General features: G+C 48.2%; 1 protein-coding gene across 2 annotated transcripts in view; it reads left to right on the forward strand.

Annotated features, from left to right (window-relative positions):
* THOC1 (THO complex 1) overlaps nucleotides 1-24,839 on the forward strand; it is a 191,480-nt gene that overhangs the window by 99,115 nt on the left and 67,526 nt on the right. For both annotated transcript variants that reach the window (XR_003854773.1, XM_029591099.1), the window contains exon 15: nucleotides 23,911-23,981. Coding sequence is in view for 1 of the 2 variants with exons in the window: in XM_029591099.1 (XP_029446959.1) it covers nucleotides 23,911-23,981 (71 nt within the window). In the remaining variant the exon portion in view is untranslated. The remainder of the gene's footprint in view (nucleotides 1-23,910; nucleotides 23,982-24,839) is intronic.

Here is a 24,839-nt window from a genome sequence, read left to right on the forward strand (position 1 = left end):
CAAAAGAAATGGGTATTGTGTGCTCGTGCTAGCAGTTGGAGACGGATCTGACGTCAGCACGGGTACATATACCCCCACAGGAAGTGTAGCAAATCAGTAATTTCCGTTTCCAAAGCAGTTTGTAGCTACCCCACGCTCGCTGAGCGTGTTTCCAAATTCTAACGACGAAATTCATAGAAGAAATCTACTGAAGACGAGCCCCGCACTCCTGTGGTGATAGCAGGCGGTCACTTACCCAGTTGAGTTTCCCGAGCTGACTTCCATGGTCCCTCGGAAGTAAGAGCCTCGGTCCGGTGGCCAGTTCGCGGCAGGGACCCAGCCCCCGAGTGAGAAGGGCTTGGGCGCGGTTTGGCCCCAAGCGAGACGAGTTGGGGCGCGGCCTAGAGGCAGCCTCGGTCCCGGCATGGACTTGGCCCCGGAGCGAGACGAGTTCGGGCGCGGCCTGGAGGCAGCGGGTGCACTTCCTTAAGCGCAGCGGTGAAGGTATTCCCCTCTCCCCCCGCAGCCGGAGACCAGCCGGGAAGCGCCGAAGACAAGGTAAGGCGTACATCTTTACTTGGTCTCCGAGGAAGTGTGGACTAACTGGGCCTGCCTACGAGGCAGCCCGCCTAGGAGGTCGCCATTTTGCCTGCCTACTCATCTCCATTTAAGCGCACTAAGCGCACGCGATAGGTGCCCGTTGTTAGCGCACACGATAGGCGCCCGTTGTTAGCGCACGCGATAGGCGCCCGTTTGGCGCACCTACTAAGATACGCGCACATATTCTAAGACGCCCGTCATAGGCGCACGTTTATAGGCGCATGCTGTTAAGCGCACGTGTTAGGCGCACATCATTGGGCGACACCGCATTTCAGGCGAATGGGAGCATAAGAGAGCCCATGTGTCCGCAGAGCCGGCACCTCCAGAATCAGGCATAATCGCTCTAAGCCTCTTCTCAGCATGCAACCTCAGAGCCACACAGAGCGAGGAAGCAGACTCCCTCTGTGCCCAATGTGAGGAAGTCATGGGAGTTCCAGGACAAGACCGGTCCCAGCCCAGTGGTTCCTCAGGGAACACACCGGATTTAGCAGGCCGCGGCGAGCAGCCAGGGAACCCAAGAGACCTGGTACTCCTGCGGCCAGATCCGGCTTCGCTTTCCTAGGTGGAATTATTTAAGGGGATTCACGCCTTTGTCCAGATGCAGTCTGCTCCTCGTATGGGTCTTTCCGTCCTGGTTGATCCGGCCCCTGGACCCTCAAGACCTAGGCGCGGCCACTCGCCACCCGACAGCCCCGATTATGGGGATTCGGATTGCTCCGAGGACCATGAGGAGCCCCCCGAGAAGGGTGAACTTCCCTCAGAGATAGAACCATATCGGACCATGAGACGCTTCTTTCGGAAAGAAGATCTTCCAGGCCTGGTCTCACAATGCTTATCGGAGCTGGCCATTCCGGGCCAGGACGCCCCAGGGGACCCTATAAAGAACCCCCTGCTAGAGGGCCTGTGCCAAACGGCTCACCACTTTCCCCTCCTACAGGCAGCACAGCAGCTAATAGAGCTGGAGTGGAAGGCACCGGAGGCCTCATTCAAATGGGGTCGGGCCTTGTCTGGCATGTACCCTCTGGATCCGACGTCCAAGGAGCTGCTGGCGTGCCCCAGGGTAGACGCCGTAGTTAACGCAATTGTGAAGCGCACCACCATTCCGGTGGAGGGGGGAGCGGCCCTCAAGGATACGCATGACCGACGCATGGACACCATTCTGAAACAAGCCTTTGAGGTAGCAGCCATGCCCCTTCGAATCGCGACTTGCTGCACCGTGGTGACGCGCTCCTGTTTATCACAGGCAAGAAACAACACCCCGGGAGAAGACATGGAATCAGCTCTCGCATTTCTCACTGACGCAGCCTCCGACCTCGTCCGTACGGCAGCCAAGGGAGTGTCCTCCTCAGTGGCAGCCAGGAGACATCTTTGGCTACGCAGTTGGGCGGCCGACTCGTCCTCCAAGACACGACTCACAAGAATGCCTTTTAAGGGTTCCCTACTGTTCGGCAGCGACCTCGAGAACTGGGCTACTAAATGGGGTGCCTCTCCATTACCCCGTCTACCAGAAGACAGGTCAAGGAGGAACCAGCGTTCGGTTGCTAGACCATCCAGAGGTAGAAACTCGTAGTGTTTCAACCCCTACAAGACTCGCTATCAAGCACCTCGTTCTCAGGCCAGGAACCAGCCCTTTCGGACTAAGCACACCAAGAAGAGAACCGGCCCGGGTTCTGGCCCCAGCCGTAACCCACAATGACAATCAGCTGACCCATCCGAGGGTAGCAGCCATAGGGGGCAGGCTAACCCTCTTCTACCGCAGGTGGGTCGAGATCACTTCGGACCAGTGGGTCCTCGCCATCATCCGGGAAGGATATTACCTGGATTTTCTTCGGCTTCCACCGAACAAGTTTGTGGAATCTCCCTGATCAAGAAAGCGGCACTAGAAGTGACCTTACAGAGGCTCCTGGCACTAAGCCATAATCCCAGTACCTGCAGAGGAGATAAATTCTGGGCATTATTCCATTTATTTCATAGTACCCAAGAAGGAGGGCACTTTCAGGCCCGTCCTGGACCTCAAGTCAATCAACACCTACGGGTCCCCAGCTTTCACATGGAAACTCTGCGGTCGGTCAAGAATTCAGTACAGCCAGGGGAGTTTCTCACCTCCCTAGATCTGTCGGAAGCCTACCCATCGGGATCACCAGCGCTTTTTACGCTTCAAAGTCCTGAATCAGCACTTCCAGTTTCGAGCTCTACCCTTCGGGTTAGCCACTGCGCCGCGGATTTTTACCAAGGTCATAGTAGTAGTGGCGGCAGCACTCAGGACGGAAGGGATTCTCGTCCATCCCTACCTGGACGATTGGCTGATCAGGGCAAAGTCACCGGAGGAGAGTCACCGGGCAACCAACAGAGTTATAGCTCTTCTGGAAAGCCTAGGATGGGTAATCAACATAAAGAAGAGTTCCCTACAGCCATCCCAGGCGCTGGAATACCTAGGGGTCCAATTTGACACCCAAGACGACAAGGTCAGCCTGACCTCCAAGAGACAGTTAAAACTCCGGAATCATCTGCAGGTCCTGCTGAGCGCCAGCCGGCCCACAGCTCGGGATTACTTACAGGTCCTCGGCCTCATGGCACCCACTCTGGAAGTGGTGCCTTGGGCGCGGGCTCATATGAGACCATTGCAACGCACCCTTCTATCTCGATGGAGTCCGCGATCGCGGAACTACACCATACACCTACCTCTGCCGGCCAGAGTGCAGAATCAGCTACGGTGGTGGTTACAGCCCGGCCACATAAGCCGGGGGTCAGGAATGTCCTCCCCAACCTGGATTCTGCTCACCACAGATGCCAGCCTGATGAACGGATGGGGAGCACACTGCGAGGAACTCACTGCCCAAGGGCGGTGGACCAGAGAAGAGTCAAGGTGGAACATCAACAGACTAGAGGCACGGGCAGTCAGGCTTGCATGCCTGCGATTTGCCCACAGACTTCGCAACAGAGCGGTCAGAGTGATGTCAGACAACGCCACCACGGTGGCATACATCAACCGACAGGGCGGAACCAGAAGCCAACAAGTGTCCCTAGAAATAACTCCCCTGATGATTTGGGCAGAAGCAAATCTTCAGGACATCTCCGCCGTCCACATTGCTGGGAAGGACAACACGATGGCAGACTTCCTCAGCAGAGAAAGCCTAAACCTGGGAGAGTGGCAGCTGTCACCCAAGGCCTTTCAGATAATTCTGGATCACTGGGGGACGCCAGCCATGGACCTATTAGCAGACAGGTCCAACGCTCAAGTTCCCAGATATTTCAGCCGCAGGCAGGATCCTCGAGCTCAGGGGATCGATGCCCTGGTACAGCCGTGGCCTCGGGGGATCCTGCTATACGCCTTTCCTCCATGGCCCCTGCTGGACGCCATTGTACACAGGATTCAGCGACACAGAGGTCTAGTTCTTCTAGTGGCCCGGACTGGCCAAGAAGACCCTGGTATGCAGACATGAGAAGACTACTGGCAGGGAATCCTCTACCTCTGCCTCCATACAGGGACCTGCTACGGCAAGGCCCCATCCTCCACGAGAATCCAGCTCAATTCTCTCTTACGGTCTGGCCATTGAGAGGGCTAGACTGAAGAAAAGAGGATACTCTGAGCCGGTAATAGATACACTCCTCCGAGCACGCAAGTTCTCCACATCACTAACATACATCAGGATCTGGAGAGTTTTTGAAGCCTGGTGCGACTTTCACAGCACCAATTCACATGCCGCTAAGATTCCTCTCATCTTGGACTTCCTACAAGATGGACTTCAGAAGGGTCTGTCCCTCAGCTCCATCAAGGTACAGGTAGCAGCGCTGTCTTGCTACGGTCCCAGGTGTGGCGGCAACTCCATTGCCAAACACCCAGACGTTTCACGTTTCCTGAAAGGAGTCAAACACATTCGCCCGCCACTGAAGTGGCCAGTGCCCTTGTGGAACCTCAACCTAGTATTGGAATTTCTAGCGGGATCTGCCTTCAGGCCCCTTCAAGGCCTGTCTCTCCGTTTGTTAACCTTGGTGTTCTTGCTGGCCGTATGTTCAGCACGCCGCATCTCAGAGCTACAAGCGCTGTCCTGCCGTGATCCATTTCTCAGAATCACTCCAGAAGCTATCCATCTGCGCACAGTTCCATCCTTTTTACCCAAAGTGGTTTCACACTTTCACCTCAACCAAACCATATCCTTGCCTACCACGGAAGGTTTGAAGAAATCGGAAGAAGGTCGAATACTATGTTATCTCGACATCGGCAGACTGCTATCCAGATACCTGGAAATGTCAGAAGCAGTACGAAAGACGGACCACCTGTTCGTCCTGCACAGCGGGAAGAAGCAAGGGGAAGCGGCCTCACGGCCGACCATCGCCCGCTGGATTAAAGAAGTTATCAAGGCAGCCTACGTAGAGGCGGGTAAACCACCGCCTCTGCAGGTTACGGCTCATTCTACCAGAGCACAATTGGCCTCTTGGGCAGAAGCTAACCTGCTGTCGCCTGCAGAGATATGTAAAGCGGCGACGTGGTCCTCCCTCCATACCTTCTCCAGATTCTACCGTCTGGATGTCCAGGCCCGGGAGGACACAGCATTTGCGAGGGCAATCCTACACGGTCCTCGGGCAGCCTCCCACCCAGTCCGGGAGTAGCTTTTGTACATCCCATTTGTTTTGAGTCCATCTGCTACACGCTAGGAAATGTTGAGATTACTTACCTGATAATCTCCTTTTCCTTACTGTATGCAGATGGACTCAGCATCCTGCCCGGCTGCCGGTATACATGGGGATTCGCCGTCTCACGGTAAGCCATGTTTGCTTATAGGGCATCCACCCTGCTGGGTATCGATGCCTTCCGGCTGAGTACACTGGCGGTCTCCAGCTACCATCAATTGGTCAGGGTAATCCTGTTGATTAATCGATCGGTCAGTTACACATATATCCTTAAAAGCTTTTGCAAGGAAGATTACTGATTTGCTACACTTCCTGTGGGGGTACTGACGTCAGATCCGTCTCCAACTGCTAGCACGAGCACACAATACCCATTTGTTTTGAGTCCATCTGCATACACTAAGGAAAAGGAGATTATCAGGTAAGTAATCTCAACAATAAAGATTGTTTTTCAGAGGCAGGGTATTATGTGATTTCACAATCTTTGTTCTCAGTTCTTTGTTCTATTTGTGCTACCATTCTTAAAGGGATGTACGCTTGAGATTCCACACACAGCCTTATTTTCTCTCCTTTTCTTAACTACCCATACAAGTAAGAGTCCACAAATGTCAGCTTTAAAGCGATCCCAGATCATCAGAAGACCAACTTCACCTGTGGCTTTATTTTGGCTCCAGACTCCTACATAATGCTTCATCCTTCAATAGGCTACCATTTAGCCTCCAAAATTACCTCCCATTATCCTGATACCTAACCAACAATCAATCAAGATAGGAGCATGCAATAGTTTCTCTCAGCTTGGGACTATGCTAAACACTAAGGATTTACTTATTTTAAAAAAAAAAAAAATCTATTTTGCCAAGACAATGGAATACTATTTCTTTGGAAATAAATTTGATGAATGATTATAAAAGCTTTAGGGAAGTGCTAAAAAATTATTTGTTCAGGGAAGCTTTTAAATGTGTTTGCTGGATTGTTTAATTTTATGCCTTTTATATTGTATTGTTTTGATTTTGATGTGTGATATATTTTGACGTTTAGAATATTTTCAGTTTTGTTTAATGTTGATGTATTACGCCTCAAACAGTTGTTTTGGAAAGAGTGCAGAATATTAAGATTTTGTAAATATTTGTGAGTACAGCTGGTGTGGCTTAGAGCAAAAGATGTAGTTGTGAGTAGATAAATGCAAAATTCTCCAGATATCCACTAACTCCAAAGAGGTGACTATATCAGTTTCATGCAATGAACTTGAGGATAAAACTGTCTCCCCCCACCCCCCCCCCCCCTTTGATTAATTATCAGTGGGAGGTAATATGAGATTAAAATCTACTCCTAAAATTACATAACCTCAAAACTGTACACAAATTATAGAATGCCCCTTAATCCATGATAATATATATATGCTCTTGTCATATATATCACTGAATTATATTTTGATTAAGATGAAACTTATCTGCCATTCACATTTCTACGTACTTCAAAAACATCTACAATAAAAGCTTTCGAAATTAGAATACCCACCTCACCATACTTGTTCTTTTGAGTATTAGATGCAAAAAACATGAGAGAGAAAATGTATTATATAAAACACTCCTCTCTTTTCTTTAGATGAGTCTCCTGAAGCAAGAGCACTTCAGCTTTCAAGTGCCTGGCTTCTTTAAACAAAAGCTGCCTCTTCATTGGAAAGTTTAGTCCTTTAACATTCAAGTATAATAACCAAAAATATGGTATTGCATAGTCAAGAGAAAAAGCCATCAGCCATATCCCAAGCATATGTGATCAAAAAAACATGAGATCCATGAACACCTATGTATAGCAGAGCACCACAATGTAGAAACTCCCCACTTTAAGATTAAGAAAAGATTGATAAATCAAATGCACCCAAACCTCAACCCATGCGCCTCAAAACCCAAACCTTCCAGCCTTTCCATCTCCTTTACTAGGATCTGGAAAAAAAGAAATGTAGCCCAGATCCAACTCCTATGGAAGAATGAAGCCATCCACTGGCAGCCTATGAGTCTCTCTCCAGCGACAACCCAAAAGAGATTAAAAAAACAAAACACTGTAGTGTCAGTGATCTGCAGTGGAAAAGGTTTGTCCAACAAATACAGTAAGGATGCATTGTTCCAGACTATCACCACTCCATTGTTTCACTTTTATTCCATCAGTCCTTCATCTTTATGTAGAGGAGATATTCCAAATATAAAGTGTTCAGCTTGGAAATGAATCCCCTGAGATACGGCATAGCCTCTTGCCCTGCTTAGTCACCGACTGCCATCAAGAGGACTCAGCATATCCCTGCCAGACCCTATATAGCTGAGGAGGGTTTAAATGATAGGCCTGCCGTGCTTAGGGCCACCGCAGCCTCAGAGACAGATTTCACTTGAGTTGACACCCCCCCCCCCCCCCCCCCCCCCCCCATTATTGAAAGCCAAACCAAAGGGAAATAGCCAGTGTTACAGGAGAGAGATCATTATACAGTTCAATGGTGTGGCTTTCCCACTGCAGTTTGCCCATAGAACGGGCACACAGCATCACACTTTCCTTCACTGGAAAGTCGTAACAGGCCACTATGTCCTTAGGGAAAATTCTGCCTTTCAGGGCACCCAAAACCTGATGAACACTATCAAGCAATATTTCTGTAGCACCATGAAGGTTCTTCCTGGTGGCCAAAATTGCTTTGCTGATAGTTTAAAAAAAAAATCTCCACACTGTCTGCAAAATATTTGGTTTCAGGCATCATTCTGAATCTTAAAATGGCTCAGCAAGATTGGTTATTTAGCTCTTCTAATTTATCCAAAACATTTTGAGTTCGCCTGTTCCAGATCACCCACTGTTTTTTGCAGTTGCAGTGTCGCATCCGCTTGCTCTCCTATTTTGTTCATGCTGTCTATGTGATTGCCAATATCATTAAATATTGCTTCTCAACTCCACCAACATGCTTAAAGTCTCTTCTTGGAACACGGCTGTGTCCAATTTCAAATCTTTAAACCAAGCCATCAGCTCAGCACAGAAAGCACACTGTACGCGGCCCAACACTTTCTTGGTCCCTAGAGCATCCTTGTGTCCTCATCCTGAAGCTCCATGCATCATGTTGTCCTGTTTTTCAGTGCCTTAACAGCCATAATATTTCCTGTGTAAGAGAAATCTTTCAAATCCACCACTTTCCCTGTACGTACCCAGATCAGTCCAGACTGTGGGTTGAGCCTCCTTTCCAGCAGGTGGAGACAGACTAAAACTGAAAGGATATCCTATATGAGGACAGAGCCTATCTTGTAACCCTTCAGTATTTATCTGTCTCCAGCAGGTGCAGCAGGTCTCCCTTCGGTATCCTGTTCTAGGCTAGTCAGCCTTCTTTTCTTCATTTCTTCCGGCATCAAGCAAGTACTTATTCCTTAGGGATATTGTGTTTTTCTTCCTGTCAAAATAAAAGTAAGTTAGTCATAAAGTTTGTAGATTTTGAATTTTTCTTCAGGAGACTGCTCTGTCTCCTGGCTCTTGCCGGACTCGGGGAGCTTTGCCCCTTGTGCAGTGCATAGACTGTGTCCGTTATTGCTTCCAGGTGTGGGGTCAGAGTCTGGTAGTCCAGTTCTCGTCTCCCCCTCCTCTGGCTGCCGAGGGGTCATAGTTTTCCGCTGCTGTGCTCAGTCTGTAAAAAAAAAAAAAAAAAAAAAAAAAAAATTATTACATAGTGCCAAAGGAATCAGGTTAAGTTTAAAAGTATTTCCAGTACTTTTATTACTTACCTACAGCATCAGACCCATATTCTTTATTTTTGGTTCTCTCAGGGCTTGAACCGGCAGCCAGACAGGCAGGAGTCAGCAGGTTCCCCCCCCCCCCCCCCCGCGTACAGGTCTTCCCTCTCGGCTCTCTCCTGGGTCGGGTAGAAGGTCATCACTTAGCGGGCCACCCAGATGTGATTCGGTGCTTGAAGGGTGTCCAGCTTCTACATCCACCTTCTCGGCCCACTTGCCCATCGTGGAGTTTTCATCTGGTACTTTGGGCCCTCTGTGCGGCTCTGTTCGATCCTCTCCGTCGCACTACCTTCAATGATCTTACACTTAAGACTGTCTTTCTAGTCTCTATCTCTTCTGATCGTCTGATCTCGGAGATCCAAGCGTAGTCTTGTCGGGAACCTTTTTTGCGATTTTCCGATTCCAGGGTATCCCTCATGACGGGCCCTTCCTTCTTACCATAGGTTGTTTCTAACTTCCATGCCAACCAGTCTGTAGAACTCCCTGCGTTTTCCCCTGTGACTGGGGCGATCTGCGTAAACTGATGCCAAACGGGTTCTACTTCGCTATCTCCAGGTTTCCAATGGCTTTCGGGTCTCGGACCATCTTTTGTCCTCTGGAGTGGACCCAATTGGGGTAAGCCGGCTTCTAAGACCACTATTGCGCGGTGGTTGAAGGAAGCGATCTCCTCTGCCTATCTTTGTCACGGTCGGGCGGTTCCTGAGGGCCTAAAGGCTCATTCACTGCGTTCTCAAGCTACTTTCGGGACGGAGAGTCAACTGGACTCTCCGCAGGAGACTTACAGGGTCGCCACTTAGACGTCCTTGCATACTTTTGCTCGTCACTACTGCCTGGATGTGCAAGCTCCGGTTCCTGGTTCTTTTGGGATATAAGTGCTTCGAGTGGGACTGTCTCGGTCCCACCCGGTTTAAGGAAGCTTTGGTACATCCCACAGTCTGGACTGATCGGGTACGTACAGGGAAAGGAAAATTAGTTCTTACCTGTTAATTTTTGTTCCTGTAGTACCACAGATCAGTCCAGACGCCCTTCCCTGTTTGTCTTTCTTCGAAGCTTGTTTCTCTTGCAGATTCATAGATTTCCATACATCATTTTTGTGCAAGAATATTGAGCAAATACACCGGAAGCCTTGGTTGCTCAAGCACCAAGTATATGCAAGAGCGGTTAGTCATACCATATTTCTTTCATTGTTCTACAGTTGCTCCATTGACCTTTATGGTTACTTGCTTGATCCTATTCTGGTTTTGTTATTTTCTGCTTTGACAATGGTTATACTGAAGGGTTACAGGATAGGCTCTGTCCTCATATAGGATATCCTTTCAGTTTTAGTCTGTCTCCACCTGCTGGAAAGGAGGCTCAACCCAGTCTGGACTGATCTGTGGTACTACAGGAACGAAAATTAACAGGTAAGAACTAATTTTCCTTTGTCATGTGAACATCGGGACCAGCTTCTAGAGTACAAAGATACCAAAAAAATTAAATAAAACTTAATTCTGGGCTAAGAAGTGGCAATAGTGCAGTCTATAAATTTTATAGATAAAACAAATAGTTCTTATGTCTTGGTAGGGAGCTCACAGACCAACAGCCATCCTAGTCAGTAGCATTAAATCTTAGATCATTCCTCTAGCTTTGCTAGATCTCTCCTCATGTTTTCCATACCTTCCTTGCTCTTGAATTTGTATCAGCACAAAGACAGACCTTTCCCAACATTCCTTCTGCAACATCACTCATGAAAATGTTGAATAGGACTGATCCCTGCAGCACACAGCTAGTAACACCACTCTTCCTTGTATGTACCCGGATCAGTCCAGACTCCTGGGTTTTGCCTCCCTTCCAGCAGATGAAGACAGAAGTTTTAAACAGACTCTGCCCTATATCCTAAAGTGCCACCTACAGTCTGGCAGTATTTCTCTGACTCCAGCAGATAGTGGAGGTACAAAACCTACAGTCTGTCCTGATTGCTTAGGGTTTAAAAAAAAAAAAAAAAAAGTTAGTCTTAGGGAGTTTGTCTCTTTTAAATTTATTCTTTGTTTAAAAAAAAACAACCCACCAGAGGACCAAGGCAGAGTTCTTCAGCCTCCCAGGGGGTTGTGAGGTCCTGAGGGGACCACCCCCCCTGGTGTGTGGGGCAGCTGCAGCACAGGGTCGAGGACCCGATTACAACATCCTAGCAGCTCTGGGTGTGATATTGGGGAGCCCAGCTCACTCACCTCAGTTGGAGCAGGACCCTTGGACGGCTGATGGGAAAGTTTTATTTCAAAATTTTATTTTATTTTTTTAAAGTCAGGGCTTTTCGGCTGAAGCTCTCTTTTTCCTATTGCTGTCGTGGCTGTGCTTTTCGCCGCCATTTTTTTTCTCGCACTCTGACTATATTTTCTTGCCTGCCCAATGTTGCAGAGCTCTGCGCGCTCGCGCCTGTCGAGGAACGGACTCTGCTCTTGTGTGCCTCCCTGGGAGGGAAGGAACCCTCCGATGGCCAGAAAAATGTTCGGCAAGGCACACGCAAAGCTCCTCCGGGGGCTGGGGCATTGCGGCCTTCTATCGATCCATTCCCACTGAGTGTGGGAACGGACACCATTTTGAGCTCTTTCAGAGCTTCCACACAAGCCGCGATAGGGGCAGTGGGAGAATCCCTTTCCCCTTCTCCACAACAGAGGGCCCCTGGGGGTGGCAAACCATCAGAGCAGGACTTGCCTGCAACGGAGGATAGCCCTGAGGGGGCTTCTGATTCCTTTTCTTCCTCCTTCTCATCAGAGTTTATTTTGTTACTTCACAAGGCCTTTAAGGCCAGGAAGTCAGGAAAGCAGCAGGCTGGAGGGAAAGCTACCTTACTGGGTCCAAGGCCCAATTCACGAAAGCGGGCTAAGCCTAAAGATAGCACTGGCTCCTCAAAGGTTAGGAGCCCATTGAGGTCAGGAGCGCCCATCCGGATACGGATTCTTCAGGACACATTTCTGACCCGCAGGACCAGGACCTACAGTCCAAGCCCCTGCTGGGAGTAGATGTGGACGCTGATCCGCAGCAAGATCCAGGTCGAGGTTCCCATGTTGTGGACAGGGATGACTCAAAAGTGGTCCGCCTGTTTAGAAAAGAGGAATTGGGTCCTCTGATCCCTGCTATTCTAGGCGAGTTAGGCATCGACGGGCCGCCAGAGGTGCCCACACTGGGGGCCATGGATCCGGTATTGTTGGGCTTGCGGGATCCGACTTCTTCTTTTCCTTTTCATTTTTCCGTCACTGACTTGCTGTTCAGAGAGTGGGACACCCCTGACCTGGGGTTGAAGGTTAGTAAAGCTATGGATAAGCTATATCCTCTGCCAGGGGAAGCTTTTGGACCTCCTTCGAGTTCCCAAGGTGGATGCGGCGGTGTCACCATTCTGGTTATAGGAGCGAAAGCCCTTAAGGACCAAAGGAAAGAAAGTTGAAGCTTCAGCTCAAGAAAATTTTTGAGGTCTTGGCACTGGGAGTTTGAGCGGCCATGTGCAGCAGTTTTTTTGGGTTTTTTTAATGGTATCAGAATCTGCTCAGGGCGTTACTAAATGGGTTTCCCCGGTCCAGAGGTTGGGAGGTCCTCCTCAGGGGGACTGTGTTGGGGCGAGTGAGAATTCAGTGGATTCCTCACCGGGGACAGGGGGTCCTTCTGGGCATGAGTTATCAGTGGATCCAGGTCCCCGAGGTGACTATCTGGGGGATGATCTGGAGGAGAAAGTATATGACTGTACGAAGAGCATTCATAACTGTCTCAGAGGGTGATGACCCTAAGGTGGTCTGTCTCTTTTGGAAGGAAGAGTTGGGGCCCTTAATTCCTTAGGCTCTGCAGAAATTACAAAAAACAAGGGAGGGGAAAACGGGGAGAGCCAGGGTACATAGAATATTGTATCCTTAATTAACAATAAGTGTAATAGAAAAAACAAAGGAGAGTAATGTACAAAGGAAGAACAGGGCAGTCTGGAATTATGTAAATAGGGGATGGATGGTACAAAAATGGAACATCATCATAAAATATAATACAAAATATTGCATATATGAAGTGGAGCAAAATGGATGGATGGTTCAATGAGGTAAAACATAATTCAATATAATACAATGTAGTGCATATACGGTAGATAACAATAGTATGAGGTAAAGATGGAAATAGTGGAAGGAGGAATGCTCTAGGAGATATGGGGAGAGAGAGTAGGGCTAACCAGGGTTTGTACGAAGTAAGAAGGTGTATATTATATAATGTGATGTCTGCAGCGGGAAACAGGGCAGGGAGGTTGGGGGGTGGGGATGAAGGAGCAGGGTCGGGGCCGGGGGGGGAAGGGGGAGAGGAGGGGGGGGAGCGCTGAGGAAGACTGATTCTATTCTGGGTATGCCTGTTTAATAAAAACCATGTCTTGAGTTTTTTTTCTTAAATTTTTGAGTACTAGGCTCTAAGTGAAGGTCAGGGGGCATGGAGTTCAAAAGGGCGGGGCCTGCAGTAGAAAGGGCTAATTGTTTTGTAGAAATGAGGTGTGTGGTTTTGGGAGGGGGGGGGTGTATATAGGCAACCTTTGTAGGCGGATCTAGTAGGACAATCGGAGGATAGGAAGTGAAGGGAGTTTTCAAGCCAATGGATGTTGTGAGTGTGTAGTGTTTTGTGGATAATTGTGAGGATTTTGTAGGTTATGCAGGAGGAGATGGGGAGCCAATGGAGTTCTTTGAGGATAGGGGTTATATGGTCGGATTTACAGGTATTGGTAAGAATTCTAGCAGCTGCATTTTGGAGCATGTAGGGGTAGTGAAGGGGAGTCCAAGGAGGAGGGAGTTGCAGTAGTCCAGTTTGGTGAGGATGGTTGCTTGGAGGACAGTGCGGAAGTCATGGAGATGAAGAAGGTGTTTAATCTTTTTAAGAACCTATATCTTAAAAAAGCCATGTCTTATGGTGGCGTTGATGTGTTTTTTTTCAAATTCAGTTGTTGGTTGATGGTGGCACCGAGATCCCGTACACTGTGGGAAGGAGATAGTAGGGGGGAGGGGATCATTGCATAGGGGTGGCTTTATGTTTTGTTGTGAGGAAACTATTAGTAACTCAGTTTTAGACATGTTTAAGGCCAGGTGTAGATTGGTGAGGAGGGTGTTTATGGATGAGAGGCAGTTTTCCCAGATTTTGAGTGATTTGGATAAGGATTCTTATATAGGGATAAGGATCTGAACATCATCAGCATAGATAAAATGTTTGAGGTCAAGGTCAGAGAGGAGTTGGCAAAAGGGCATAAGATATATATTGAAAAGGGTGGAAGATAAGGAAGATCTTTGGGGGACACCTTGCATTAATTGGATGGGGGTGGATTCCGCATTACCAATTTTGACTATGTAGTCTCTCTTATCGAGACAGGATTTAAACTAGAGATGAGCTGAACCAGTGATGCCTATTTCTGATAGACGGTTCATAAGGATATTGTGGCTTATGGTGTCGAAGGCAGACGAGATATCTAGTAGGGCAAGAATGTAGGATTGACCCTGGTCAAGGCCTTTAAGGAGGGTGTCAGAAAGGGAGATTAAGAGGGTTTCGGTATTGAAGAACTTGCAGAAGCCGAATTGGGACGGGTATAGTAAATTGTGATTTTCTAAGTAGTTGGATAATTGTAAGTTAACTACCTTTTCCATGACTTTGGAAAGGAAGGGAAGGTTTGAGATGAGTCGATAGTTGGCAGGATCAGTGGGGTCAAGGGTGGTTTTTTTGAGGAGGGGTTTGACAACAGCCTGTTTCAATGAGTCTCAGACTTTGCCAGTGGAGAGGGAGCAATTGATTATTTCATCTAGGTGGTAAATTTCTGCAGGAAGGTTGGTCAGGGGTTTGGCTTTAAACTCTCTAAAGGGCCAGGTGGCAGCTCTCTATTGTCTCCAAGGCAAGATTGAGGGTTCCTCTATGTTGTCTTATCCGGATTTGGTACGTTTTCGTTGGGGGGGGCTAAGATCAGAAAAGCAGCTCTTAAGGATTTGACTCTTCCTGGTGGCAATATGATCAGCTAGGAGAATATCTAAGTTGCAGGCTTTGTCTTGCTGTGATCCATTCCTTCAGATTGCAGACTCCAGAGTTTCCTTGTGTACGGTACCTTTTTCTTGAAGGTGGTTTCGGCATTTCGCATGAATCAGACTGTGGAGCTACCAGCCTTCCCAGAGTTGGATGCCTACACTCTTCATACAAGGGAGCTTAAGTTGTTGGACATGCAAAGGGCGTTGTTTTTATCTCAAGGTCACTAATGTCTTTAGAAGGTCGGATCAACTCTTCATTTTTGCTCAGAGGTCCAAGAAAAGGTTTTCAAGCATCTAAGGCGACTGTTGTGAGGTGGCTCAAGGAGGCCATTCAGTCGACATATATATAAGGGTTGTCTGGTTCCTGAAGGTTTGCGTGCTTATTCTGCGCATTCCCAGGTGGCCTCATGGGCAGAGGCTCAGCTTGTTTCTCCACAAGAGATGCAGGGAGGTGACTTAGAAGTCACTGCATACCTTTCCCACATCTAGATGATAGTGTCTTGCAGATGCAGGTTCCTAGTCCTTTGAAAGTGTTTTGTGAGCGGGGCGCTCCAGATCCCACCCAGAGTTAGGGAGCTTTGGTACATCCCAGGAGTCTGTACTGTTCTGGATACATATAGGGAAAGGAAAATTAGTTCTTACCTGCTAATTTTCGTTCCTGTAGTACAACAGATCAGTCCAAAACCCTCCCAGACTGTAGAGGGGAGAGTTGTCCACTCATTCTGTTTTTCTTGGTTTGGTAAAGGCAGTCTAGTTAGAAAAACATTTTTTATTTCGGTTTTCTAGTTTGTTAGGCTTGGGTACAGGAAGAGCTGCAGGTGGCATACTGGGTTATGGTGCAGTGTCAGAAAAACTTTCTCCATCTGCTAGTAGGGAGGCAAAACCCAGGAGTCTGGACTGATCTGTGTTACTACAGGAACGAAAATTAGCAGGTAAGATCCAATTTTCCTTTGTCTTACCATTAATTCTGCAATTCATTAATATAAACAATTCCTCAAAATGGTAGTCTCCAAAAGATTCCTAAATCGAGCATCACCACAATGTCTTGATTAATATTCTCCAGACTCTGCCTCATTCAGGCATAATAATGCCAATTCAACCTGCCATTCCTGATGCAGTGTACCTAAAAACGAATATGCCACTATTTATACAACAATTACAACAAAATTCCAAAATTTAATATATGTCACATAATTTGAATTGTGTATATTAAAACTTATACATTTTTTATTAAAAAAAAAATGTAATGAGTTTGTAGGTTCCCTCATTTGTGATTTTGCAAGAGATAATAGAGCAAGAATTGATAAAATTTGAAATGTATTTGCATATCATTAGTATAAGAATTGGTTTAATTTTTATATTTTGACTGAAAATTGTTTGCGGCTCTCCAGAACCAGAATTCAGAACCCTTTCTGCGTTAAAGTATTTAGATGCTGTTCTAATATAGTTTTCCTAGCGTGTAACAGATGGACTCAGGACCAATGGGTATAGTGTACTCTTGATAGCAGTTGGAGACTGATCAGATTTCAATCTGACATCAGCCCCTAGTACATATACCCCTGCAGGAAGTGCAGCTCTCCAGTATTTTCCGTCTCCATAGCAGTTAGGGACTATCTGCACGCTCTCGCAGTGTTAGAACCAATTCAAGAAGAAAACCCAAATTTGAAGACAAAACCTACCTCTGAAGACAAGCCCCGCTCTCCTATGGTGATACCCTCGGGTCCCTTCCCCATTTGAGATTTCCCGAGGTGATTTCCGTGGTCTCTCAGAGGTGAGCCTCGGTCCAGCAGCCAAATCGCGGCGAGGACCTAGCCCCCGATCCCGGGCGCGGCTGAGAAGCAGCAGGTGCCCCCCCCCTCGAGCGCGGCGGTGAAGGTATTTGCCCTCTCCCCCCGCAGCCGGAGACTGCCCAGAACGAAACAGGGAAGTGCCGAAGACAAGGTAAGGTAGGAATCTTCAGCGTCGACTCCGATCTCTGAGGTTCGAGGAGTCGCACAGGTCACTGACCTGGACAAGTGTCACCAGGTTGATCCACCCTAGTAGGGCCAGGTCCCGGTTAGATACAAGGGTCTACCCACATGGAGACCCTCCGAGGTGGTCGCCGTCTTGGCCCTATTCGCTGCTCCGCTTGTAGTCTTGGGCCAGGCACACAAATTACATGTGCGCATAAAGTTACACACACATATTCCTTGTGCGCATAAGTTACACGCACAAGGGCCGCGCGCACAACATATAGGCGCGCATACCGGGCTAAGCGCATAACCACGACTTGGGCACACATCTGCGCGCACAACTGACACGCATATCTAGACACGCCGGAACGCATTAAGATTTAGGGACCGACGACCATGGCACCACCAGAAACGGAGATAAAGGCTCAAGGTCTCTGCCCAGCATGCCATATCAGAGCCGCACAAAGCGAGGAGGTCGCCCTGTGCGCTCAATGCGAGGAGGCCCTGGGAGATCCAGCCCAGGGCTAGTCCCACTCAGGAACAAGTAATAGCTCCTCAGTGGGTACCCGGACCTTGCAAATCCCAGCAGGACACCCCCACAAACAGGGACCCCCAGGGGCCCAGCACCCCTCAGCTTGGATCCAGCGTCTAACTCATGGGTGGAGTTCTTCAAAGGACTACACACCTTTGTTCACATGCAAACGGAACCCCTGGCTGACCAGCCATATCCTCTTCCAGAGGACCTTTATGCCCCGGGCCCCTCGAGGCCTAGACAAAAGTTACCACCACCCAGGAGACCCATCTATGGGGACACAAATAACTCTGAAGAGGAAGCAGAGCCCCTAGAAGAGGGGGAACTCCCCCCGGGGACAAAGCCTCACCGAACCATGAGACACTTTTTCACCAAGGACGAGCTCCCTGACCTGGTCACCCACAGCCTGAGGGAGCTTGCTATTCCGGGCCAAGATGCTTCGGGGGGGCCCAAGCCGAATCCCGTACTGGAGGGCCTCCGCCAGATCTCCCGCCATTTCCCACTGTTACAAGCGGGCCAGCAGCTAATTGACCTGGAATGGAGCGCTCCAGAGTCCACATTCAAAGGGGGACGAGCTATGGCAGCCATGTTACCCCCTGGACCCGGCAACCAAAGATCTTCTCACATACCCAAGAGTCGATGCCATGGTCTGCGCGGTTTCGAAACGCATTACTATCCCAGTGGAGGGAGGAGCAGCACTCAAAGATGCACATGACTGGCCTCTGGAATCCATCCTTAAACAGTCTTTTGACGTAGCTGCTATATCCCTGCTGCACTGTAGTGACATGTGCCTGTTTATCTCAGACCAAGAGCAACACCCCTGGAGAAGTCATGGAACCAGCAGTGTCATTCCTTGCGGACGCTGCTTCCGATCTGGTACGCCGCGGCCAGAGGAGTGCCATCTGCGGTGGCTGCCAGAAGGCAACTCTGGCTCCGAAGCTGGTCGGCCAACGCATCTTCCAAAACTCTCCTCACAAGAATGCCCTTCAAAGGATCCCTCCTGTTCGGCAGCGAGCTAGAGAAACTGGCCAACAAATGGGACGAGTCCCCATTGTCGTGCCTACCGGAGGACAGGACGAAGAGGAACCAGCGACCCTTCCCCCGGCCCTCCAGGGGCAGAAGTTCACAGTGCTTCAATCTATACATAAGCAACTATCAAGCGCCCCGCCCTACAGGCAAGAACCAGTCCTTTCAGACCTAGCACAACAAGAGGGGAACCAGCTCGGGTACAGACCCCAGCCGTACCCCACAATGAGATTCAGCCGACCCATCCAAGGGAAGAAGCCATAGGGGGCAGACTAGCCCTATTCTACTACAGATGGGTCGAGATAACTTCGGACAAGTGGGTCCTAGCCATCATTCGGGAGGGGTACTATCTGGATTTTCAACGAACCTCTCCAGACAAGTTCGTGGAGTCCCCTTGCCACGACCTCGCCAAGAGGGTAGCAGTGGAAGCTACACTAACCAGACTACTGGCCCTCGAGGCCATAACCCCAGTGCCTCCACAAGAAATAAATACTGGGCATTATTCCATTTATTTTATCGTCCCCAAGAAAGAGGGGACGTTCAGGCCCATCCTGGACCTCAAGTCGGTCAACTGCCACCTGAGGATTCCCCGCTTCCGCATGGAAACCCTACACTCAGTAATAAGGGCAATACAACCAGGAGAGTTTCTCACATCCCTGGATCTTTCGGAGGCCTACCTACACATCCCAATTCATCAGGAACACCAGCGCTATCTACGCTTCAAAATCCTGGACTGTCGCTACCAGTTCTGGGCACTACCCTTCGGGTTAGCCACAGCACCCTGGACGTGCACCAAGGTCATAATGGTGGTGGCAGCAACATTGAGGAAGGAAGGAATCCTCGTACATCCTTATCTAGACGATTGGCTGATCAGGGCGAAATCCCCAGAGGAAAGCCGCCAAGCAACCAACAGAGTCAAAACTCTACTGGAGAGCCTAGGATGGGTGGTCAACACAAACAAAAGTTGCCTGCAGCCCTCACAGTCTCTAGAGTACCTAGGAGTCCGATTCGACACCAAAGAAGACAAGGTCAGCCTGACTCCCACAAGGAGATCAAAACTGTGGAACCGGTTACAAAGCCTGTTGAGCGAACCTCTACCCACAGCATGGGATTACCTACAAGTCCTCGGTCTGATGGCATCCACACTAGAAGTAGTGCCATGGGCGCGAGCTCACATGAGACCCCTGCAGCGCTCACTTCTATCACTATGGAATCCGCTGTCTCAGAACTACGCCGTATGTCTATCACTCCCGGGCAGGGTTCAGACCCAGCTACGGTTGTGGCTACTGGCCAGCCACCTGAGCCAGGGAAGAAGACTATCCTCCCCAACCTGGACCCTGCTCACTATAGACGCCAGCCTACGAGGATGGGGAGCTCATTTGCGAGGAATTAACCACCCAAGGGCAGTGGAATGCAGAAGAGGTGGGATGGAACATCAACTGCCTAGAAGTGCGGGCAGTCAGACTAGCCTGCCTACACTTCGCCCACAGACTCCGAGACAAAGCGGTCAGAGTAATGTCAGACAACGCCACAACAGTGGCCTACATCAACCGTCGGGGAGGAACCAGAAGCCAACAGGTGTCTCTGGAAATAGACCCCCTAATGACGTGGGCGGAAGTAACCTCCAAGAGATCTCGGCCGTCCACATTGCTGGGAAAGACAATATCACGGCGGACTACCTCAGCAGGGAAAGTCTAGACCCAGGAGAATGGAAGCTGTCGTCCGCAGCGTTCCAAATGATAGTGAACCGGTGGGGGACACCAGACATGGACCTTCTGGCAAACTAGTCCAACGCCCAAGTACCCAGGTACTTCAGCCGCAGGCGGGAGCCTCAGTCCCAGGAAATCGATGCCCTGGTACAGACCTGGCCAAGAAGACCGTGGAATGCAGACATGACAATGTCTGCATACTACTGGCAGGGAACCCCCTACCACTGCCTCCACACAGAGACCTGCTCCAACAAGGACCTATCCTCCACGAGGATCCAGCTCAATTCTCTCTTACGGCCTGGCCATTGAGAGGGCTAGCCTGAGAAAGAGCGGATACTCGGGGGCTGTAATCGACACCCTGCTCCAAGCACGCAAATTCTCCACATCTCTAATGTACATTTATTTATTATTTATTTTTAATTTTTATATACCGAAGTTCTTGTAGGGACTACAAATCACTCCGGTTTACATAAAACGTAGAACTGCTCAACAGAGAGCGGAGCTTTACATGGAACCGTAGAACATATGGAACAGTATAACTGGTTAACAATTTAACATAGTGCTAAATAAAGTAATAACAGTTTAACTGGTAATAAATAAAGAAATATAATATTTTATATAAGAAGTATAACTATTTTTTTTTTTTTTTTTTTGTAACTTATGTTTATTTCCAATGAAACATACAAAGATATGCAATACAGTTATTCCACGGTTAATAATACAGAATATAGAGAAAACATAAGCTCTCAAACAGTAAAGTCGACAAAGCATATCTTGAACCGCTCTCTAAGCCGATAGCTATCTAATTTTCTAAATAACATCAACGTAATCCCCTTCCCACCCCTCCCCTCCCCCCTCCCAGTAAGCTAACCATCAAAGACCTCCTACTGTTCCTAGTCCAACGCTTAAGGGATAGTACAGTTCTTGACACAGGCTTGCATGGTGGATGTCAGAGTGTTCCAATATTAACGTAGCAATAAATATATATATAAGCAATGCCAAATATATATATGAAATAAAGTGAATTTTTGTGCTCAAAGATAATTGTCCAGTTGCAGATTCTTGAAAGTAGTACTTGATACAGTGTCCATAATTAAGGGATACCTAGTAATTAGGAAGTCTGTCCGTCACAGTAAGATTAAGCGTCTGGGAAAGCTTGTTGGAAGAGAAATGTCTTCAGTCTTTTTTTGAATTCTTGATGACTGGGTTCTAGTCTAAGATCTGGGGGAAGCGTGTTCCACTGGTGTGGGCCTGCTGAAGATAGCGCTCGTTTGCTCAATGATGATTTTATTTGTGGAGCATGCAGTGTTCCTCTGTATGTGCTTCTTATTGGTCTGGAGGAAGTGTGCGGTTGGAGTTGAGAGCTTAATGTGATGGGGGCTAGTTTGTTTGTCGCTTTGTGGATGATAGTGAGTACCTTATAGAGTATCCTTTGTTTAATGGGGAGCCAATGTAAGTTCCGAAGGATTGGGGTGATATGATCTTTTTTGTTAGTGCTAGTTAGAATTCTAGCCGCTGAATTCTGAACCATCTGTAATGGTTTGATAGTGTTGGCGGGTATACCTAGTAGCAGGGAGTTGCAATAGTCGAGCTTAGAAAGAATGATGGATTGTAGTACTAGCCTGAAGTTGGAGAAGTGAAGGAGGGGTTTAAGTTTTTTGAGGACTTGCAGTTTGTAAAAGCAGTCCTTTGTGGTATTGTTTATGAACTTTTTTAGGTTTAGATGATTATCAAGCCATGCTCCAAGGTCTCTGACGTCAGATGAGAACGAGTTGTTTGTGTTTGGTAGAGAAAGGCTGGAAGAGATTGTGCGTGGATCCTGGGAGACAATGAGCATTTCGGTTTTGGATTTGGAGAGTTTTTGAAGCCTGGTGCGAAGATCACGACATCAAGTCACGATCAACTAAAGTTCCCGTGATCCTGGAATTCTTACAGAACGGACTACAGAAGGGGCTGTCCCTCAACTCTATCAAGGTACAGGTGGCTGCATTATCATGCTACAGCCCCAAGAGCGGGGGGCGACAGCATAGCCTTTCACCTGGACGTGTCATGTTTCCTGAAAGAAGTCAAACACATCCGCCCACCACTAAAGTGGCCGGTACCTTTGTGGAATCTCAACCTGGTCCTAGATTTCCTAGCAGGAACCTCATTCAGACCCCTCCGAGGTCTGTCCTTCCGTTTGTTAACTTTAAAGACAGCTTTTCTGCTGATAGTTTGCTCATCCCGCCGCATTTCAGAACTACAAGCACTGTCCTGCCGTGAGCCGTTCCTCAGGCTCACCCCGGGATCCATCCAGCTACGCACGGTCCCTTCGTTTCTTCCCAAGGTGGTATCACACTTCCATCTTAACCAAACCATCTCGCTACCATCGCTGGATGACTTGAAGAATTCGGAAGAAGCTTGGAGTCTACACCACCTCAATATAGGCAGACTCCTGTCCAGATACCTGGAAATATCGGAACCAGTACGAAAAACGGACCACCTTTTTGTCCTTCACAGTGGAAAGAGACAAGGGGAAGCGGTCTCGCGGGCAACCATAGCCCGCTGGATCAAGGAAGTCATCAAGGCGACCTACGTAGAAGCAGGCAAGCCTCCGCCTCTACAGGTCAAGACCCATTCTACCAGAGCCCAGGCAGTATCCTGGGCAGAAACCAGAATGCTGTCACCCGCCGAGATCTGCAAGGCGGCGACATGGTCCTCCATCCATACCTTCTCAAGATTCTACCGTCTGGATGTTCAGGCTCGGGAGGACACGGCATTTGCAAGGGCAGTACTAAGTGGGTCACGGGCAGCCTCCCACCCAGTTTGGGAGTAGCTTTTATACGTCCCATTGGTCCTGAGTCCATCTGCTACACGCTAGGAAATGGAGAAATTACTTACCTGATAATTTCGTTTTCCTTAGTGTAGACAGATGGACTCGGCATCCCACCCTTGGCTCCATTACGCATGGAATTTCAAATGATTCAAGGGTAAGCCATGTTTTCATTCACCTAGGGCACCCACCCTACCAGGTGTCGACACTTTCCGGTTGAGTAAACTGGCAGTCTCCAGCTATAGTCGTTCCAACCAGTTAAGTTAACCAAGTTATGAAGTTAATCAAATTAGTCAGTCACACATATATCCACAATGCTTTTCGAGGAGAATACTGAAGAGCTGCACTTCCTGCAGGGGTATATGTACTAGGGGCTGACGTCAGATTGAAATCTGATCCGTCTCCAACTGCTATCAGGAGTACACTATACCCATTGGTCCTGAGTCCATCTGTCTACACTAAGGAAAACGAAATTATCAGGTGAGTAATTTCTCCATTTGTGATTTGGATTCTGTGTTTGTGTTTTCTCACTGGGGTCTGTGAGTTCGGTACCCTGCATGGTAGTATTGGAGGTGACAGGAGGATCATGGACCTAAAGCTTGTGTGCTGAAATGGTGACTGATTGTGATAGGTCAGTGATGGCGAATTCCAGTCCTAGAGTGCCACAAACAGGCCAGGTTTTCAGGAAATCCACAATGAATATGCATAAGACAGATTTGCATGCACTGCCTCCATTATATGCAAATCTATCTCATGCATATTCATTGTAGATATCCTGAAAACCTGGCCTGTTTGTGGCACTCAAGGACTGGAGTTCGCCATCACTGTGAGGTCATGTAACTTTCTATGTTCCATCATTGGTGCTTGAGATAGATCAGAGGTTTCATATATAAGTATTAAACATGGCACTATTATTTTTTCAGCACATATTAAACACGGAAGAAAATTGGAATGCCTGGAAAAATGAAGGCTGTCCAAGTTTTGTGAAAGAAAGGTAAAGAAAATCAAGAGAACAGTGGGGAAAGCATCCATGCAGATTCCAGTGTACACTTGGTGGCAGCCCCTCCATAAATGTGTAAATGTCAGAGCAGGGCTTTTGTGGCAGAGGTGGGGATGTATCATCTATGTGCAATGTTCATTCTCAACTGTCTTCTCATCATAAATGGGTCTCTTAGTTGAGAATGTGGTTTTTTTGTGAGTAGGAGGAAGATTTAACCTGTTGGCTTCCTCTGACTGAATTGTTAACATTTTCCTAGTACCAGTACTTAGGACACTTCATTTAGTGAACTTTTTTATTTATTTATTATTTAAAGAATCTTCTATACCGAAGTTAGTCGAAACATCACCTCGGTTTACATGGAACAAAAGCAATGGAAATTACAAGTAACAGGGGAAGGGTAGGGGGTACAATAAACCAAAAGGAGAGCAGAGAAGCATAGGAACGATATGAACAATTAACAAGGGAACTATAAAGTCATAAAAAACAAGGTCATAGTCAAATTCAGATCATGATCTATCACAAATCAATATTCGTCAAGGGTTTTGGGGAAAGGCTTGTTTGAATAGCCAGGTTTTGAGTTGGGCTCTGAATTTGGTGATGTAAGGTTCAAGTCTGAGGTGGGTTGGGAGTGAGTTCCAGTGCACAGGTCCAGCAATGGAAAGCACCCGATCCCTTGTAGCTGTGAGGTGTGCTTTCTTTAGGGATGGCACATGGAGGGACCCTTTGTTTGTGGTCCTTGTTGGTCGATTCGAGCAGGCGAATTGAAGGGGGTCTACCAGCCAGTTGGAGTGATGGGAGTATAAGGCTTTATGGATAATGGTCAGGGATTTATAGAGGATACGGGAGGGAATA

Source organism: Rhinatrema bivittatum, chromosome 2 (assembly GCF_901001135.1).
Source record: "Rhinatrema bivittatum chromosome 2, aRhiBiv1.1, whole genome shotgun sequence".
Lineage (NCBI taxonomy): Eukaryota > Metazoa > Chordata > Amphibia > Gymnophiona > Rhinatrematidae > Rhinatrema > Rhinatrema bivittatum.